Raw genomic sequence first — 22,787 nt, 5'->3', positions numbered from 1 at the left:
AATTACGTATTACAATATTTAATTATGATAGTTCTGTCATCTCTTGAATTAGGTAATAATTTAATAATAATAATAATAATAATAATAATAATAATAATAATAATAATAATAATAGTTTATTATCTCTCAAATAATTACTTGAATATACAATTACTTGAAAATTTAAGCAACAATGCAACTTTTTCTTGCAAAATGGTTCAGTAAGAATTATAATTACTCATAATATCATTATCATTTGCAGAATTTCTCATTGACACAAGAGTAAAAAGCGTGTATAATTACCATTAATAATAATCATAGTAATACTTTACACTTAATAACTCACAAGTTAAACAATATTACTTATGTCACAGTTTACATAATAATAATATACATACATATATACATATACATACATCTTCAAAGCCCACTGTTCCTAATTGGGTTGTGGGGGCAAAAGCTACAAGAGGAACTTCCAATGGTCACGATCCTCTGCCACCAAGCTCAGGTGTTCTGGTGGGATTCCCAAACGTGTCTACCCAAGGTTTTGGATATAACCTATCCAGCGAGTCCTTGGCCTTCCACGTGGCCTCCCACCCTCTGGCTTGGCAAAGAGGGCCTGTGAGGGAGCCTCTAGCTTGTGGCATTCTGACCAGGTGCCCGCACCAGCGTAACTGTGATCTCTCAACAAGGAGAAGCAGCGGTTGAGTATCGAGGGTTTCCCGAATTGCAGAGCTTCTAACCCTGTCGAGTTTTGTGATCCCCGCAACCCCTCGAAGGAACCTCATTTCAGCCGCTTGGATTCGTGTCTGCATTCTTTCGGTCATTACCCAACTCTCATGACCATAGGTGAGGATGGGGACATAGACTGTATTGAAGACAGCCAGCTTTGCCTTCTGGCTTAACTCCCGCTTCAATACTACCGAACGGCCAAGCTCCCGAAATATTGAGCTTGCTAAGCCAATTCGAGTCTCTAGCTCTACGTCCCATTTTCCATCATTCGTGAATATGGACCCAAGGTATTTAAACTTCTCTACCTGTCTCATTGGGACTCCACTTACATTTAGAGTGCACTGGGATGGTTCTCTTGAGACCACAAATGTTTCAGTTTTGGCCACACTGATCTTCATTCCAGCGTCTGCACAAACAGCTACAAACCTATCCAGGGTTCGCTGGAGGTCATCTGTGGAAGAGCTAAGCAGAACTAGGTCATCTGCAAAAAGTAGACGTCCAATGCTACATTTTCCAATTCTGACTCACTCACTGCCTCGGCTGTGCCCATCAATCCAGTCCATAAATATTATGAAAAGGAGGGGTGACAGAACACACATCTTCATTTCACACCTCCCTTGGCGGAGGCCAACGGAGACTGTGAAAGGTTCAGACTTTGTGCTGTTTACCCTGACACAAAACTCTGGGCATTCATACAGGGACTTGATGACAGCTAATAGTTGACCATCCACTCCATACTCCTGTACTACTTGCCAAAGCTTATCCCGAGGAACCCGGTCATATGCCTTCTCTAAGTCCACAAAACATGTGTAGACATTCTTGGCATATTCCCAAGATATCTCAAAGACTTGCCTTAAAGTGAAGATTTGGTCAGTTATGCTTCTACCAGGATGAAAGCCACATTGTTCTTCCTGGAACTTTGACTCAACTATGCTCCTGCACTATGCCTGTCTGCCATTGCTTTGGTGCTCGCCCAGATATCGAAGCAGCCTGACACACTCGAGTCAGCCAGAGAACACCGTCTCGATTTAAGGCTTTTAGCATTTCGGGCCGAATTTCATCATCGCCAGCAGCCTTGCCAGATTTTAGCGATTTTATTGCTAAATGGACCTCTTCTGCTGTGAGACCAGTCATTGCCCCGGTCTGCACCTGTTGGATGTCCACAACAGCTCGGCCACCCGGGTTAAGAAGGCTCTCAAAGTATTCCTTCCATCTGTGGAGGATATCCTTCTCAGTTGTTAAAAGTGCACCATCAGAGGCCTTAATTATCCTTGCTGTGCACGATTTCTTCCCTCGAAGGCGGCGGATGGTCTGCCAGAATACTTTGTTTGCATTTGCATAGGATGAATCTAATCTTTCTCCAAAGGATTCCCAGGCCTTCTGCTTTGCTGCCTTAGCAGCAACTTTTCGTGCCTCAGCATACTGCAAACGCATCTCAGGTGACCTGATTCTAAGCCATGTTAGGTAGGACTCCTTTTTTGCCCAGACAGTTTTTTGGACTTCTTGGTTCCACCAAGGTGTCCTTTTCTCACTGGCCGTTGCCACGCCGAGCCGCTTTCTGCCACACCTTGAGAGTGCAGAGGCAGTGACAGCTGTTCTGAACAGCTTCCATTCCTCCTCATCATCTGCAGTATGCTTGAGAATCTCTTTGAACCTGGAGGAAATGTCATCTGCAAAATTCTTCCTCACAGCCTCATTTTCCAATTTCACGCGGTATAGCTACTTAGGCATACCAACGTTGATGGTAGCACCTGGTTTCTGAAGCCGTAGAGTGCACACAACAAGGTGGTGGTCAGTTGACAATTCTGCCCCTCTTCTCACAAGAACGTCCAACACTGAGGAAAATAGGTCTGCTGAGGCTATAAAGAAGTCAATCAGAGACCTTTGTTCTAGTGTATAATAGTAATTTTTTTAAAAATTTAAATATGCACCCGCGTAGCTTTGTAATTAGCTTATGTGAGGGTGATACTGGTTATATATACATATATATATATATATATATATATATATATATATTATATATATATATATATATATATATATATATATATATATATATATATATATATATATATATATATATATATATATATATATATATATATATATATATATATATATATATATATATATATATATATATATATATATATATATATATATATAACCGATCATTCTGTCATATATATATATATATATATATATGACAGAATGATCATTGACTCGGTTAACATACATAGTTTTATGAAAAAAATTGAAGGACTAGAACCGAGATTTAATTAAAAAGATTTTAATATAAACAATATAAACACACTACTAGTTTCGGCCTGTAACAGCCTTCTTCAGGTGACATTATAAAAGAAAAAACACTAAACATTAAGGGTTAAAAGACTATGAACAACATCGACAGTCTTTATACATAATTAACATTAAAATCAACATCATTAACATCAAAATACAACTACAACGTTTTAATGTTAATTATGTATAAAGACTGTCTATGTTGTTCATAGTCTTTTAACCCTCAATGTTTAGTGTTTTTTCTTTTATAATGTCACTTGAAGAAGGCTGTTACAGGCCGAAACTAGTAGTGTGTTTACATTAATACCTTTTTAATTAAATCTCGGTTCTAGTCATTCAATTTTTTTCATAAAACTATATATATATATATATATATATATATATTGTTATTGATTTGGTTGCTGTGTTGGAAGTAGGCAGATGTTCGGGAGGTCAAATGAATGATCTGACAGGTCTGATCAAAGTGAAATTGCTGATGTATCCTGTGTTATTGCATCTCTCTTGATGGTTCACTTTCATTTTTATTGTGTTTTTTTTTTTAACTATTTAGGAGGCTTTTTTTTCACAGTGACAGCCTTTCTATGTCTTCTGTGCTTTTAATTTGTATCGGCTTTGACGTCTGTGACTTCCTTATGAATATCTTGGCATCTCTGGTCCAAAAAATTGGTTATTTTTTCCATTTTTGCTTTTCTTACTTGGTACAGCAGATTCTGGTTGAATGGTGTTAAATATTTGGATAGGAAGATTGGTGTATTGTCTTGCTGTGCGTTCAAGTCCTTGGCAACTGGTTTTTTCTGCCTGCTGGCTTTTATGAGATTGTCTCTTGTGATCTTGCTTGTAAGACGAACTATGGCTGGTGCATGTCGTGGAAAGCCTTGGTTTTTGCTCTTCCTGGGAATCCGATTTACGGTCTGAATGTCGGTAAGCTGTAGGGGGATATCAATCACATGGCCTGATTTTAAAACCACGTCTCTGAGGTTTTCTGTAGGTGCAGTTTCAGGAAGACCGTTTATGACAAGATCTTCTTGATGCTGCTGCTGATTTAAACGTTCGTATTGTAGTTTTAGAGATTGAAGTTCTTGACGGAGTTCGGATGTCTCTTTCATCAAATTATGTTGCCTGTCATTGCTCATTTTAATTGCGTTAATGCTCATTTTAATGTCTTTTACCGTTTGCAACACTTCTATCACTGCTAAATTATTATGTTTTACCAAATCTTCATATTACCTAGATTTTTTTGTTATTTGTTCGTTCTGTTTATTAAAGAGTTCTTGCACAAGGTCTACTAAGCTGGCTTTTATGGTCTCTAGACCGTTTCCTATTAGTATATTTAAAGAGTTGAAATTATAGGACTCACCTGCATTTTTTTGTCTGTTCAGTTCGTCGTCTAATTTTGCCTACGGTATAATCGGCTGCGTCGTAGGCGGCTGCTTTAGATGCGTTTCTTTGTTCTTCCTACAGATTACGCACTTCCATTCCTCGCGTGTTATATCGGATTCATATTTATGTTGCCCGGTTGTTTCTGAAAAGCCGGCACATTTTAAGTGTAGAATCCTACTGCATTTCGTACAAGTTATATTATTTCCGTTAGACGATAAATCCTTCAGGCATTTGATACACTTCATGACTCACCTTTCTTCCTTTAGACAGTATGGCGTGATTATAAAGATGGCGACGTCCTTTGTTCTTTGCTCGTTGTTGATCACGGTCCTCTCTGTTCCCTTTTCAACACTTCAAAATTTGGTTTCTTCTTAGCCGATCTCGTTGAATTTTATATTACTGTATTCGGCGTGATAAGTAGGGCTACTTGGGAGCACTTTCAACTTAAAACAGGAGTTGGAACCACTTTAAAACTATAAAAAACTGGAGCAACGATATCACCGTGCTCCGGTTCGTATTCCTACACAGCGCCCTCTCTGTAATAATAATAATAATAATAATAATAATAATAATAATATTTTATCTAATAATAATTTAGATAAAATAATTTATAAAACGAATAAAAAAGTTTTTTTTCTTCTCTCACAGAAAGTGAGCAATACTACTACTACTACTACTACTACTACTGTCGGTGAATTTATTAGTGCATATGAAATGCATAAGACGAAAACACACGAACACCCACACACTTTTCAGTTAGTGTATTTGGTATCTCAGTTTTATTATCGAAGCATTTAACATACGCCTTGAGTATATTCTTGTAGAGAGTAAGAAGACATGATGTAAATTACAATGTTAACTTAGAATGGTGTAAAACCAACTTAGTATTCGACTCTTGGCTACTGTCTTCCAATTTACGCTTATGAGAAGACTGACAGTATAACAGTGCAGTCACCTGGAATGCGATGATTAATTCTTATCCCCGTATTGTCCATTTATCTGTACCAGTCTTCTGGCTGGATTTCCTGTTGTGAGGGACGAAAAACCAAATTTCCTATACAGTCAAAAACCATAAAATAAATTAATAACTGGAATCAGTTCATTATCTGCAATTTAACAATTCAGTTTTTTGTAAAAAATATTGTTCATAGTTTTCTTTCATAATATTATAATAATATATATATTTTATTCATATATGTTACCACACCAGATATGACGTCCTATATACACAGGTTTCTCCTCTCTCTCTCTCTCTCTCTTTCTCTCTCTACTTAAATTCACTAAACAATAATTTTCTCTGTGAATGTGGAAGTTTTGATATAAGGTTGTTAACTTTTACAGATGACATTGCTTATGTTATTTCCTTTTATTTCCATTAACCTTTCGTAAGAGTATGAAATTTAAATAATCAAAATTGCAGTTTTTTTTCATCGCTTTTTCGCGTTCGAATGGAACTCCAACTTAGGTGTTTTCTTAACAAACATCATCGACAACTGACCAATGGAGGCTCCAAAAGCATTATACAAGTATATGTAAAAGTATTATCTGTATACGAAAATAAGAAATAATATTATGACTAATCCTGTAATAGATCATTTCTGTGGTTATAAAATACACAATGTGTGCGTGTGGCTCCTACTTCATAAGAATACTTAATTAGAATTTGATGATATGAATCTCTCATTATACTTCCTATTCCATAAATGATCTCAACCAAGTACAACCTATTGTGTTAGTCATCATATGAAATAACTGTTGCCAGGGAAAGAGAGAGAAGGTGTTATACATGTGCAAAAATTATTTCTTCATCTACCGAAAAATAAGTAAGAAAATTGCTTTGGAATATTCATTTATTTCTAGAGCGAAGTGAAAGTTTTTACGTATCACTCTGATTTATTAACTTATTGGGAATTATAACTAATAATAATAATAATAATAATAATAATAATAATAATAATAATAATAATAATAATAATAATAATAATAATAATAATAATAATAGGTAGTAGTAGTTGTAGTAGTTAAAGTATAAATATTACCGTTTCTGCCTTTGGGAACTAAATTTAGGACTCTCTTCAATTTTAAATGTAAAGAGAACAATTTTCACTTCTTCCTTAATGCGTGGGGTGTTGAAAATCGGCAAAATTTAAAGTTGATAAATATTACAACGAAGAAATCTCACGTTCAGTTGCCAACTAAAATGTAATTTCCTTCTCGTAATATTTAACAACGACATTCCTATACTTCATTCCTTTGCCTTTCTTCTTTAGTATTGCAGAAATTTGATAGTTATGATTTTCAATTCAATTAACTAATTCTTCGTCTTTCATCTCAGTAACCTGGCATTCTACATATCAATTATCTGGATTTCTTCTTTTCATTTGGCTTTAGTTATTCCGTTGCTGGTTGCTTCCGATACAGTCGTATGATTTTTTAAGCGATTGGGGTTTAGGTTCTCTGGTCCAACAAGGAAATGCAATTTGTATTGATGAAATATGTTCATGTAGTTTTCACAGCTAGGTGGTCTTTCTGGAAGTATAAACTTCCGATATTTGTCGTTAGGGTATCTTACAGCTCACCAGTGTGCACTACGGAGGGTTTAGAGTAGGGATTGTGGAAGCCAGTATGATAAATTTAAACAGATACATATATACAAATCTATGTGCGTGTGTGTGTGGATTAATTTAGTCAGTTCATAACGTTCGTAACGTTTCTGATCTACATAGGCTTAAATCTTCGGGTAAAAATCCTAACATTTTAAAATCCTCATAATAATATACAGTATATAATATACGTCAGGTATAATATAAAATGTATGCATTAATATTTGTGTTTTCTTTCATAATATTATAATAATATATATATATTTCATTCATATATGTTACCACACCAGATATGACGTCCTATATAGTGTGTGTGTGTGCGTGCGTGCGCTTTTGAATTACAGCTGGTATGATTTAACTAGTTGCTCGCTTGATGGCAAATATTGGTAAAGAGGCCTTCTCTGGTCATATACTAAAATTTGGAAGACAGAATTTTTGCCTACCTCTGCATAGTTACGAAATTTTTCTGGTAATGAAACTACTAATGCCATTTGTAGCCTTTTTAAATTGGCTAAAGGGAAATAATTGTCTGAAGACATTCACTACAAAGGATAATTTAATGACCATACTATTTTTGAATTTCATATCACGAAACCCTTCTATCGTGTTTACTTTAAACTTTTTTCCGACTTCCATTTGGGTTTTTGTTAATCGTATATAGGATATTTCTAACATTTTTAGAGTTTATGTGAATTTTTTCTCATTTTTAAGCAAAAAACGACGTGCTTAAAAGGACAACGTTCTTAGGACATTGTCCTTTTAAGGACAATGTGCATTTAGAGAAATTCTAAGTGACTTTGAATATTCTTGTCGATTTTACAATCAATTGTATAATTAATTATAAATATGGTAATATTTATAATTTAATATTACAATATTTAATTATAAATATTTAATTATAAAAATTCGCTCCAGAAAAAAATTATCTTTTTTCTGGAGTTTAATTTGCATGTTAAGATTTCGGTGCACTTATTTCATTACTTTTGCAAAACTAAATCGCCAAAGAAGAACTTTAATAATTTGTATATCACTCTAACTATTGCAGAAGTAACTCTTGCATTAACTTCTTTAATAATTGAAAAATGTTCAATTTTTCCTTTGATCCAGTCACATTTTAAATCTAATATCCTGTTTTGAGGTTTATCCGACTTTCTCTTTCCATTTGGTTTATATTTTATTAATTGTTTAGTATATTGGGTGTTGGCAGTTTGTTTTACATGTTCTTTCAGATTTTATTTAGTTTTTCTTCTATTGATTATATTTTTATTTTTATTTTTATTTCTTAAATTACTTCGCTCTTTTTGCTCAGTCTGAAAGACGTCGTTTCACGAAAATAATCCAACCTCGAGTAACGTTTTAATTCAAATTCTTCACAACAAGGATTTTTACCTAACGTTTTATAATATAATGATAATAATGTATAAAATACCGAAAGAACTTGATTTTAAACATAGGTGGAGGTGGAATTATTTTTGTAAAAGATAAAATTTGGGTTAGAGAAGAAGCATCATCAAGTGCTGCCATCTCCAGATTTATTTATAAATCATTGATTTTTCTATTCAAACAAATTAGTTTCTCACTTTCAGACAAATTATTTTCACTAGGAATAAATCTCATAGAGTGCATTTTTTCAGTTTAGTAGCTAATCATTTAATGTAAAAGTAAATAATTACTTGCACAAAAAAGAGAGATTGATATTCATTAGAATACAATAGTGAAAAATTGTGAGTATTGTCCTAATGAATAATAGTCTCACTATTTATTAAAACTTCAGTCTTTTAATTTTAATAAAAAGTCATTTGGATTTATGAAATATTAATAAATAAACTATAATTAGCATGAATTATTAAAACTTGATTAAAAATATAAGTTAAATCATCGAGTGAATGTTCTTATTTTTCTTTATGTAATGTGATTTTAATTTTCGGAACGTTGAAATAAAGTACGATTACGATTTCTGACTTGCTTATAAACTTGATTTCTTTTTGCTAATTTGTGATGTAACTGAAAATTGTGGAATTCCCTTAAACGTTTAGCAGCTAGAAATAAAGGGAAAAATTAAAATATGTTTTTTTAATTTTTATAAATAAACAGTGTTCATATGGTTTACGTTATAGATTACACAGTCCAACACAATTTTTGCTGACCTTTATATGACACTTGTTTTTTTTTACTAATTTGGGTACGCTGATTTCAAATATCAAACCCGTTTTTCTCTATCACGTCAGGTTTTACCTCTATGGCATTTTCATTTTCATTTCTAATTTGTAAGTTTTTGATAGTTTTAAGGAGGCAGTACTATTTTGAGGATCAAAAAAATCTATATTTTTATATTATTTTCTTAAAATGTGTACTTTTAGAAATCTGTTCCTATCTTGTTATCAAGAAATTCGAAAAATTCCCGAAGATATAGCCAATTATTCAAAGCGGTGCGCAGATCAGAATCGGAGCGCTCACCGCTCTCGCTTGTTAGTAAACGAATAAATGCGTAAGAACCTGCAACGGCACGAACTGACGCTTTAAATGCGAGAGAGGCCATTAATTAGATACGTAACTACTTAACAATATTCATTAAAAATTACAAGAATATTTATAAAAAAATAACAATTTTACTTACACATGAGTTTCAGGGAATAAATTTTTGTTTGTAGCAATTTCTGCTGTGTGTTCTGTTTTGGCAATCCCATTGAATACTCCAACAGTAGTCGGCCATCATGTGAGAATTCCATCTTCCTTGGTACCGATCTTCCATAGTTTATAATTCTTGATGAAATCTTTCGCCTTGTTCATCGCTTACAGCACCTAAATTCTCGGGAAATCTATCAAGATGACTGTATAGGAAATGAAGCTTTATGCTCATGTTGCAACCTAGGCACTGGAAATTTCCAATCATTGTTTCCATTAGATCTTTGTAATTGTACGCTTTTTTATTTCCAAGAAAATTATTCGCAACCATCGTATATGAAGTCCAGCCTCTTTCTCAATTTCGTTCATAGAGTTGATGAAATTTGGGTCTCTCATTAAAGTTCTAATTTGCGGTCCATCAAATACACCGGCTTTAATTTTTTCATCACTAAGTCGTGGAAATTTTTTACATATGTATTGGAAACAGTCACCTTGTAAATCTAAAGCTTTAACTTACTGCTTCATAAGACCTAGTTCAATGTGTAGAGGTGGAAAAATGATTTTTTCTCTGTCGATTAAAGGTTGATTTATAACATTCTGTTTTCCAACTTTTAAGGATATTCTAAGAGACCAATGTTTCTGACTCCAGTGTTGGTTTCTAGCTCGACTATCCCAGAAGCATAGAAAACACGGAAACTTTGTATATCCTCTTTGAAAGCCAAGTAAAAAGTTCACCATTTTAAGATCCACACAGATGATCCAGTTATGGTCTGTATATTTTAATAACTTCAGAACTTTTTCAATGTTTCCTCATATGTTTCCTTTAAGTGGACTGAATAGCCAAAAGGAATTGAGACATGTACATTTCCATTGTGTAGTAAGACACACTTGAGACTTCTCTTGAACTGTCGATAAATAAACGCCACTCTTTTGGATGATATTGTACAACACTCATTTCAGTTAGTAAACCTGACACAGGAAGTCCTTTATTGTTACAGTAAACAAACCCACACTCGTGTTTAAAATATTGTACAAGATTACTTTCCTTGCTACGATAAAAGTTATCTTCGTATCTTGCTCCAGTAAGTTTTTCATTTAATCTTGAAGCTAACAATTCCGATGATTCCTTTGATAGGCCCAACTCTCTTACTAAGTCATTCAACTCCGCTTGAGTAAAACGTTGCGGTCCAGAACTAGAAATTAAATTTTCATTGTCTAAATCAACATGTCTTCCTCCTCAAGAACATCTGGCATATCGCTATTATGCTCGTTCTCAAGTAAAGGAAGTCCTTTATAAATTGGCACGGCTATTTCATTGGAATGAGCAGCTGGCCGAATTGCTGAGTCGAGATTTGGATACACAATTTTTTTCTTAATCTTCTTATTATAACCAGAAGTCTAAACTAAACAAAAATAGCAATCATCTACGTGATTTTTCGGTTCACGGCAAATCATTGGCATGCCGAAAGCTAATTTTTGGTGTTTTCCCTTGCTCCACTGTCATAAATTTTCTACAGATGACTTACACACTTTATTTGGAGCCCATGAATTGTCCTGATCTGCACGTTTTACGTCAAAGTATGCAAAGCATACTTTCTTAACGAAATCAGTGATATTTATCCTTTGACTGGGAACTGTGAAGCTGCCACAAATGTAGCAGCAGGAATCTACACTATTGACACATTTTCGAGTAATAGATGTATGATGTATTTTCTTCACTGCCGACTAACATGCAATTAACAAGACAAAAAAAAGAGACTTTATTGAAACGTTATAAGCGCTCATCATACTTTCACGATCGATTAACGATTGACTGATTTCGATCGTTCTTTGTCCGCTATGACGCATATAGCATTCATTTGTTTTAGGCAGTTGTCATCGCCTACTTTTCATCATCTAAATGTATTAGGTCGGTTATCGGCCTCTCTCGCATTCAAAGCGCCAACGTGCCGTTGCAGGTTCTTACGCATTTATTCGTTTACTAACAAGCGAGAGCGGTGAGCGCTCCGATTCTGATCTGCGCACCGCTTTGAATAATAGGCTATATCTTCGGGAATTTTTCGAATTTCTTGATAAAAGGTTAGGAACAGATTTTTAAAAGTACATACTTTCAGAAAATAATATTAACAAATCGAGTTTTTTTTTGATCAGCTAAATAGTACTGCCTCCTTAAAACTATCAAAAACTTACAAATTAGAAATGAAAATGAAAATGCCATAGAGGTAAAACCTGACGTGGTAGAGAAAAATAGGTTTGATATTTGAAATCAGCGTACCCACATTAGTAAAAAACAAGTGTCAGATCATAATCAGCAGAAAAATGTGTTTTGTTGTTGGCCAGTGTTATTTATAAATATGTAGAAATAATTAAACTTAGAAGAAGAGAAATATCTTCAAATTTTGAAAGTTTTATAGATAAGAATTTCTATCAGTATAGAAAATTGCCGAAGTTTTGATATTTATATTGATGACCACCTATTTAAATTGTAACCTGAGAACCCTGATGAAAAGATAAATGCAATGTTTTCAATAAGAAAAAATATTCATATATAAAAAGTTAAAGAGTCAAATGAAATAAAAATATCTTTAAAAAAATTAAACATGTAACAGCATATTTGGGATATATATACCGATAACACTTTTTTCGTCTTCTTAAACAACTTGTTTCTCACTGCTGACTGTTGGTCGACTGGTTTACCCAAATTATTTTTCAATTACCTGATAAAATGAGCTTTTATGTGCCACAAACTTCCAGCATATTCTATATTTTTTTCAATGAAGTATTTATTATTATGAATTTTTGGTTAAATTTTCACGTTTCACTTCGTCATTAAAAATTCTAAATTTTAGCTATTAAATATTTTCTTCATTATTATTATTATTATTATTAGAAAAAAATTATTATTAGAAAAAATAATGTAATAAACTATTCTTATCATTAAAAAATTATGTAAATAATGAGTTTACATTGTATGTTTATGGGAAATAGAAATATAATATTTTAATTCCATATGTGTGAATACTTTGTATAATCATTCTCTCTCAAACTTTGGTGAAAAAATAGTAAACTGCATGTAAAATTATATGACTTCTGTAACTCTGAACTATATAATTGTAAATTATTACTGTGATTGTTATTTCAAAAAATAGCAATAAAAAAACACTGTTATCATCATTATTATTGAAATCTCATTATATGTAGCACTTAGTGCTGAACCTTGTAAAATAATATACAGAATGTTACTCAAGATGATCATTGTGTATATGTAAATATTTGAGACATCAATAAAAAAAAACATTATTATTATTATTAAAAAAATTATTATTATTTTTAAAAATATTATTATTATTATTATTATTATCCGAAGATTCAACGCGGGAGACGCAATCTATTCTATCTCTCCTTGAACCCATTAACAGAAAAACGCTAACTGATTCTGACAACCCATTCCACTCATTCACCACTCTCCAAGCAAACAATTCTAGTCCTCACACCTCTACTGACCACACCTTTATTCAACTTACAGCGATAACTCCTTGTTCTGGTCCACCCACTCTAACCAAGTGCTGAAATATTTTCCTGCATCAGTCCCATTAAATCCATATTATAAATGTTTCTATTATATCCCCTCTTTTTCTCCTATCAACCAACTTCTGCAATCCACACATCCTGAATCTATCCTCATAGGGAACATTCCACAGGCCACTCACCATCTTCGTCACTCGCCTCTGAATCCTCTCTACCGCTTCCACATCACCAAGATGAGCACAGGATTCCAGATGAGGGCGTATAAAGAGGATTTATAACTTTCTTATCTTTAATTGTTAATGTGTTCCTCACTAGTCAAGTAATCATATGAGCAAATTTATCAACCTTTGCAATTTGTCCTCTAAATTTTAACTCTCTGTCGACCTCTCCCCTATATCTCTAGCTTCATCTATTTCCTTGAATACAGTGAAATCATCGTGATATACAGTTTGTAAACTATTTCTCCCAAAATGGGTAACTCTACGTTTCTCGTTATTAAACTAACACGCATTAACCTTTTAGATCTTGTTTTGGATGCTATATTTTAATTCATTACTAACCCTTGAAAGTAGTAAGTCTGTGTGATATTTTCGCGAAATTCAGTTGTATATCTGCATTTCATCACACAATAATTCACGTACGAGTAGACGTACGAGATTCGAGCAAAACTATTTCAATTCGGGATTTTAATATATTCATGAATACAGAATAAGAGATATTTAATTATTTATATTAATATATTTTCCGGAAACCACCGTTGTATGTTACATTATGAACATTGTGAAATAAACTAATTCATTTAACTAGCCAATGGGCTAGCAATTCCGTAAGATGAAGTTAGCAAGCAATAAATGACTAAGTGTACTAGAGTTAGCGTAAATAATATGTCAGAAATTACGACAAAACACTTTCACCATATTGTGAATAAAAAGCACATGTTATTAGTAAGAGTTTCTCTTTATTTCAAGAAAACCACAATATTTCAATTCATTTCGAATCACAGTCTTCTTATGCATGGCAAAATAAATCATTTTATTTTGCATTTAATTAAAATTTTATTTTGATATTTTAAATTCTTATAAATTTAAATTGCTTTCCTCATAAATTGCTTATAAATTGCTTTCCTCACAAAAACAGATAACGTGAAATAAATATTTCGAAGCAAATGCCTCAGAGGCAGCTGCTTATATATTTTTAAGTTGGGAGGCATTCCCAATGCCGAGGTTCCAAGCCTGAATATCAGATGATATTCTAAATCCTAATTGGTATTTATTTCTATACACTCAAGTTAATTCTATGAGTCGAGATTTCTGTACTGAGAGATAATAACTGCTGTGATTTCTCAAGATCAAAAAAAAATATTCTTTAGCTTCTTTGAATTTCAAGAAAAACTGGAATCTTAATGTTCTCTTAAGACATTAGCCTCAAATAGCCTGTCAGGCCAAATAAAGAAAGATTTGTAAAATTCTACTTAATGCTCAAATAGGACAGTTAGTTTTATCTGCATAGAGACTGAAAGTCTCAGGACGAATCTGTTTCACGACAGAAGTACTTAAATTATCACCATAAGTAAGTACTTCCAGAGAGAAGTACAGAGAGAGAGAGAGAGGCAGTTAATGTTGGCTGTAGTGTATTACTGCGCTGTATTAAAACATTTCAATCACTCGTATTTGCTCCTCGTATATCTTTTTAATGTGACCATTCTACAACTACAAAATTATTGGATGTTATTGACGGTAGACATTATATTTAACACAGATTTCTCATTGAATAATACCATACGTCAACGCAATTACAAATTTGAATCACAAACTGATCACATAAAACTTCTGATGTTTCATTCGTACCCATGCGCACAAACGAGTGTTCGTTTTCGTAAAAATAGCACACGTAAAAGAGACACTACAAAAAAAAAAATACTGTAGTAAACATAAGTGTAGATTCTTCTTCTCACTCCCCCCATCCCAACACAGTTTCATCATTCCTTGATTATATTTTCAGGAATAAAAAAAATATCTCTATTAATGGCCCGCTGGATTGTTTCTGTTTGTTATATTAGGCGACTAAAAATTTCTAGTCAATATTAAATCGATTATATATCATATTTTTCATGTGAATGTGCCAGATGAACCTACCAGTGAACATTAGGAAAAGGGCAATATTTTTTTTTTTAATTTACCGAAATATTATATATATATATATATATATATATATATATATATATATATATATATATATATATATATATATATATATATATATAAAGGTTTTGTTAAAGATTAAATATTTCTGTTCACACATAACTAAACGCTCTTTATTAGGAAATGTATGTTTAATAAATATGTTAGTTTCTCTCTCTCTCTCTCTCTCTCTCTCTCTTGGTGTGTATGTGTGTGTGTGCGCGTGTGTATCGTACATACCAGTGCCTCGCTCACGCAGTGGCACGGTGTAATTTTCGTTCAATAGGAAAATATATGTCTGTTTTGACAATTGGGTGTAGAGAGATGAGAATGTATTGCTGCCGTATAGTCATATCTTCCCGAGAATATAAAAAATTCAAACTGTTTTGTTTATCAGTGAAATGTTGACGTGTTTTGTCTCCTGTGTAGGATCTCTTCGGTTTCTGTCCTCATCTCTTCAGAACTGCAATGATAGCCTTACTGAAGCATGCAGTCTGCACTCATTCATTAACTAAACAAGGGCACTCCGCATAATGGAGTGTCCAGCCTGTAGATTTAATCTTCAGTAAATCTATAGGCTACCAGCTACACGGGACCGACCTAACAGGTCGGAGAAGAGAGACTGAAGTGAAGACGATAATATCGCTTTTCGATTTCTCTGCCAGATTGTGACAAGACGGAATGTGAACATAACATCTTGCAGCGAAACACATTGTAGGTCACGCTGGTACTGAAGTGTGCATACACCCTGTATGGAAGTTGTGTCGACGAGTATTTCACTCCTATTCCAGGCCCATAGTCTACAGATGTTCCAAAAATTCCATTATCATGAAAGATAACATAAAATAATCATAGAATCATATGTTTATAAAAAATTTAACAAAACTAAAAAAAAAAAGAAACTATAAAATGTACTTCTAAATCAACACAAAGAAATACATGTCAACACACGTATTACACATCTACTTTAACAAAATCCGAGTCGGCATACAATAATAATTGTAACACCACTTACAAGTGTCCAACTTAATCCGTTTTTGCGTTTGGATGTCATAAAAGCCGATATTTTTGAGTGTGTACTTCATTCAAACTCAGTCTGATTTTTCACTAATGAAAAATCATATTACCTTTGCATTGATGAATGATGCTGAGTGCGCATCGATGAATTAGTATTCAGACCTCTGGTCTGAATACTATTTCATCGATGCTAAGTCGGTATAGACAAAGCTCTGTATTCGATTCCCGCTCATGACGTGAGGAACCTTTATCTGGTTTCTTTCGACTAAAGTTAGCCGGTCCATACTGGGTAGATGGTTTTTCACCGGAAAACTCGGGATTTTCGTCTCTCAGAACAGACAAACAGTCTCGTGAAAACACACACGGATTTACAGTCATAAATTCATACTTAATCCCTCACAAGGAGGCTCAAACTGTCTTAGGGCACAGTAGAGAATCAGGGGAAACCCCATATGAATAAATACAGTGTTGTATCACTTTAGAAGAGTGTACAATGAAAGTCTAAACTCTTCTAATATCTCACATAATTGTTCATTATTTAAACAATATTTTTACAACAATATGAGAAACATATCAGCCAATAACGAAATATGTGCGAATATAAAAAAAATAAGGAAATATATCTGTGTTAAACGAGTAACTATTATGGGAAATTGTGAAAAATACTTTATAAACTTTGTTTCCCTGAATATAATTAATGGGATTGTGGACTACATTAAAATATAATTTTCAAATGACCTATGGTAATAATATTATTAAATATAATTCCTGATCTACGAAATACACTACAGGTAACCACAGTTTTATGGCGCGATGCCATCCAAGAAATCCGCGCGAAGAGTATTTCGACATTAAACTTAGACACCCTTCATCACGTACTTTTTTTAAATTGTTTTTTTTTATTTTCTCATATTAATTTCTCATAAAAATATCTTGAATCAAATGACTGTTATTCAAAATACAATTATTTTATTGCATTTTGAAAGAATATTGTAATTGCTTGTTGCCACACGGCAAAGTATAGACAGTGGAGTAACATTAATGTGTAGAGTAGCGAGGGGGAAAAATGGCATACAACCGAATCCGCATTAAACGCGGTTGTTTTTAGATATTTTTATATTATATACAACACGAAAGAGGTTACAAATCCTATAACACATCAGTGCTGTGTTTGTATAGTGGCTAAGAGAATGAAGAAAGTTATCGCCGTTCGACCTGAAAAAGAAATGGAGAACGAATTTCATCGGGAAGAAATTTTGGATTAGAAGAAAATTCACCCAAAATATATAACTGATAAAGAAGAATAATAAATTTGTCATTTCCTGTAGTGTTACAGGGTGATCGGCATTCATTTCAGAGAAATTATGGAGACTACAACTGTCTTGTAGTTATTTTTATGACATTTTGACCTTCATATTAAAGTCGTCACGTGGAGTATACACATATATAGAGGGACAAGCTATATGACATTTCACATAATATGCTAAAGAGACAATGATTTGAACAACCGTTATTCTACTGGCCTGACGTCTGAAAACAAAAACTAAAATAAAATAAATTAATTACATCAAACTTTTATTCTGTTTATGACATTATTAGAGAAAAAATGTTTTTCCACACAGGTAGTTTTCTTACAGCAAACGTGATGTTCTGATTATCATGGGAATTGTTATAATAGATATGATATCCTGGATTACGTATAGCCCTATTTATAATTAACTCTTAGGGAGAAAGGTTATGCGGGAAGAATATGTTGCTTCCATATCCTTCAGATTTTAGACCATCGTTATTGTTAAGATTACGGTGGTTGATAAGAATTTCACCGGCCTCGTTATTTTTCCGTTCATATTTTAGAGAGATGTAAACCATAGGTGCCTTTGCTGTCAATTCTATGTAGAGTATTTAGGGCCTAATCAGAAAAGCCTGGTTTACCATAGTTATTAAATTTAATGTGCTGTCCATGTTTCTTTTTTCTAATAGGAATTATGCGTCCTGTTTCCACTATATAGGGCAAACTACATCTGCACTGAATATGGCATGCTCCATCGTGGGCAAGCAGAGGAATGGGATACTCTAAAGAGAGAATGATTTGATCAAATCATTCTCTCTTTAGCAAACTAAGTGAAACTATGTGATGATGATCACATAGTCTCACATAGATGATAATGTTAATATCATGTTCAAAACGTCGGGAGATAAAAATAGTTATGTCTAGCACGGAAGGATGAGTGAGTCGTTTTGTAATTGAAGTTTGAGGTGAATTCTTTATGTATATTTGTATATTACAGTCAGGTCACTAAAACTACACCCACCTATTTTCATGTCTCGAGTAGAGTTCGCTAGCTAGCGAGTAATGCCGTAGCCAGCGTGGGCAAAATATAATATTTTTTTAAATAAAAACGTCCTCAACAAAATATCTTTAATTCTATGGATATGTCACGATTTGGGTCGTGGACGAGTATATGTTTTGTATCTTCGGAAGTGGCATTTTGCATAATTTTATAATTTGTAAAGAAATATGTATGTGTATATATATATATATATATTTCCTGGGTTTTTTCCCAGGAAAACTTAAATTAACCAAAGTCACCCGGGGCCCATTTTGAACCACGTTGGGCAATAATGCGTTATCTCAATGGAAAGCATTTTCAGTTGAACACAAAATTTGAGATTTCGTACCCCAATCGAGTAAATTCCAAATTTAGATTATCTTTATTGGAAGCTAACATGAAAAACGTTTATCAAATCAAAGCTGATATTACAACTCCACGACGATGAGGGATATCAAAATATTCTTTATTGACTCTTTCTAAATAATACATATTATAATCTTGTTAAAAATAAAATTAAAAATTACAGTATTTTATTAAGTGCTTAAGAAAATACATATGATGTGCAATAAAATATATCTCTCTTTATGTCTAATTGAAGACGACCTTTTTTTACTAAAATAAAAGCGGAAAGGTTTCGGTGATGCAAATATTATAATAATTAAGTGAATATTAAATCCAAATTTATTTCAAAGCCAAATATAGAATCTATAAATGTTTCGTATGAAATTTGACCAGAGGGTTTAGGAGTTGTCCTACGCAGACCTTATAGATCGCTATTCCCTAAAGCGTCCATAAAATTCTCTCCTACTGGTCCATTTTGATAAGGTTTCACTGGCATGACAACTCTATTAAGCTGCTTGGTGTTCATCAGAGACTAGGCAGAAACTTTTAGAGAACAAAATCTCTCCTTCAGTACTAAGGAACTTTAAACGGCGGAGAGGTGTATTCGTTATAAGCAAAGTCAGGCCAGTGAAACTTTATCAAATTTGACCATTAGAAGGGGAATATGAGGACGCATGGCCATAGTCTCCTATAAGATCCGGCAAAGCACAATTCGTAAACACATGCGAGTGTATTCCCTTCAGCTCTATAGTGAAATTTCATAAAAACCTTTATAGTTTCTATGATCGGCTTTGAAATAATGCTGGATGTAATATCCACTTGAGTGTTATAAGACATTTATTAAAACATAAGTGTTTATGGAAACAGACTTTTGAATATATTACTTACTATGGACAGGAGAGTGGGATTGTGACAATGCAAAGACCAATATTTAAAATGGGAACTGTGATACTTATAATCAGATCGACGAGTCCCTGAAAAGAAAGAAATATTAATATCATGAAACGAAAATATAATCGCGTGTGTGTGTGTGTGTGTGTGTGTGTGTGTGTGATTTGATGGAATTAGGATGGTTTTTTCAATTTCCATTCCATTCCGTAATTATTGTAAACGAATTGTTTTAATTTGTTCTAGTAATTTTTAAGTAAAATGTCTTAGAAAGAATGTTAGAAATTTAGAATATAAACTAGAAATTTATTGTTTTTTTTAAAAAACTAAATAACTCAAGACAAATTATTATTCTATATTATTTTTTTAAATTCATAACTGAAATTCAGTTGTCACTTACCGTGACTAGAGCAAGAATGTAGCAAACCGTAATCTTTACATTGCATCCTACAACAAGATTCAAAAAATTGCATGGTTTTCCATCAACGTCACATGTCCATTTTGTTACTTGACAGGGAGTCACTCCGTTGGCAGAACTAACACAGCACAGAATTTGTAAAAGCCATTCGAGTAGGCCAACAAAAATTCCGAGTAGCCTGGCTAATACTAAATATAAAAAAGAACGAATTGGTTTAGTTAAAAATCTGTATTATGTGTATAACATTTTAGTTAAATCATTCTCGTTAGTTAATGTAGTGTTAAATATTAAAGTCAAGTATGGTTCTGTGTGAGATTAGCATGAGGTTATTAAATATTAGCAGTTTTATCCTTCATTCTCTTTTAGTATATTTGTTTATTAAGTTTTTAAATGACTTTCCGAAAAGCATAAATGTGATTCTTAAAATCCGTCTATAATTTTTAATAAAAAACAGAAACGCCTATTTTTATTTAATAATCTGTGATAATTTCACCAGATCGATCAGAGTAATATTTTGAACTGGTGGATGACTTTTTAATATGACACCTAATAATACAGCTCTTTTGTTTCTATTATTCTAGAAGATAATGCCATCCGTTTCCATCAGTGAAATTCTTGACGACAAAATGACAAATTCCTGTTTTGTGCATGATGGGAAGCCCATAAACGCGAAGTATTACAATCTCGTCAACATACTTTTACATATATTTCTGCCTTGAAATGGAATCGAGCATTTAGACTTTGCGTTAAAAAATCAGCGTCGTTTGCCACTGCTTTGAAAGGCTGATTATTGTAAATCTATTTGTTTGCTGTTTATCTACGTTCATTGTATAAAATTAAAAATACAGAAATTAATACTTCTCCCGAACTTCAAATTACGTTATCAATGATTTTTGTTACTTTTTGTTTGATAGACTTTTAATGTTTTCCCAACACTCATCGTATGGACATCGAATATTCTACGTCTATGTATTTAAACATTGATTACTTACTTCCATCGATAACAACACATATTTCTTCTCCTGGTTTTCCTGGGCAAGGGTTATTTGGAATGACTGTGCATTCCCCATGAGTAACTGATGTAACATTGACAGCTGGACCATCGCCTAAAATGATAAAAATGTTATTTAATACCAAAAGTGAATTCCGCAGTTACGAAAGAAAGCGGTTTATGTTTCGAATAAATTTTTGGTAAAGACTAAATGGCCCATCATCAGAAAATGCAGAGAGAGGGTTTTATAATTCAATCTTAATCTAATAATACTGCTTTTTTAAAACACTTATAGTTCTAGTTTTATAATTCATGTAACAAAAACAATTATTATTGGTTAGCGCTAATGTTGTTTATAACAAGTGATTCTGAATTCTTACCAGCCGATTCCGAGATCTCAGCAAGGAATACAAAGAAAATTAGCGAATGCTATCGTTCCCTTCATAGCCACCGGTAAGGGAAATTCAGATTATTCTGAAACGGAATATCCACTTCAAAAACAATGAAGTTCTGTATTTTCCACAGGCCCGTGTGCCTTTTATAGTAGAAAGGCAAGTGTGATAGCCAATGAGATACTTTTTTCACAAGTGCTAATACGATTGACAAATATATATTCACTGTCCTCTGTAATAGCTCATTAACTGATATGATAAAATATCTCCTCATTTACTATTCGATTTGTTTTCAACTAGTTATGAAAGAATGGTACATTTTATCAGATATTCAGTATTTATAGTACAATAACATTTGCTGAGTGCGTCATTTTAGAATTCTGCCTTGAAATCACATATGATTTCAGTCTGTGTTAACTTTGCAGAAAAATAAGACATCGACTACGCTCCCAGGAGGAGCAAAATCGACACCTTCACGTATGAAATAACTTATCTCCCTTTAAAAATCCTTACAATTGATTAGTGATTAGTAAAGAAAGTCAAACCTTTCCTTCCTTCTCATTTCCATACTATAATCTGTAGTCTAAGAAGGAAAATTATATACTCTTCGTGCAAGAGGCTGAAGATCTTTAGCTACTCTCACAGAGGATTTTGGGTCAGTGTAATTTTTTAAAACATTAGCACAAAAGATAAAATAAACAGTGAATTCTTACCTTGTGAGTGAGCTGTGTAAAAGCACATAACAGTAAGAATAGTGAAGACTATGATTCCATTCATGGCTTGAGGTATGGTGATGCAGAGACAGAGAGAAGTTCGCTGATTCCAAAGCAATACTGATTTCTAAAGGAGTCCTTGATTGTGACGAATGAAGACTTGCATGTGCTTTTATAGCACTAGAAATATTCCTCTGTCCAATGATATCTTTACACGAGAAAACCACTTTATTAATGCGCGTTTATTTGATTGGCGTATAAGCAAATGGAGTTCAAATACGAAATGTGGATGCTGATTGGTTTGGACTTGACATGATGCAATTTTATTTGCTATCTTAATTTAATGGCAAATTTGGAAATAAAAC

At 33.1% G+C, this 22,787-nt stretch overlaps 1 protein-coding gene across 1 annotated transcript in view; it reads right to left on the bottom strand.

Annotated features, from left to right (window-relative positions):
• Positions 1-22,539, bottom strand: part of LOC150106731 (uncharacterized) — a 40,407-nt gene extending 17,868 nt beyond the window's left edge. Inside the window, exons 1-4 of the mRNA XM_090392673.1 lie at positions 22,423-22,539; positions 21,319-21,432; positions 20,309-20,514; positions 19,909-19,994 (exon numbers count right to left, since the gene is read on the bottom strand). Coding sequence (XP_090248799.1) covers positions 19,909-19,994; positions 20,309-20,514; positions 21,319-21,432; positions 22,423-22,486 — 470 coding nt within the window. The 5' untranslated portion in view covers positions 22,487-22,539. The remainder of the gene's footprint in view (positions 1-19,908; positions 19,995-20,308; positions 20,515-21,318; positions 21,433-22,422) is intronic.
• Positions 22,540-22,787: the final 248 nt, after the last annotated feature.

Source organism: Typopeltis vanoorti, chromosome 5 (genome assembly GCF_054136105.1).
Source record: "Typopeltis vanoorti isolate ZY-2024b chromosome 5, IOZ_Tvanoo_1.0, whole genome shotgun sequence".
NCBI lineage: Eukaryota > Metazoa > Arthropoda > Arachnida > Uropygi > Thelyphonidae > Typopeltis > Typopeltis vanoorti.
This window is presented reverse-complemented; position numbering and strand designations above follow the sequence as displayed.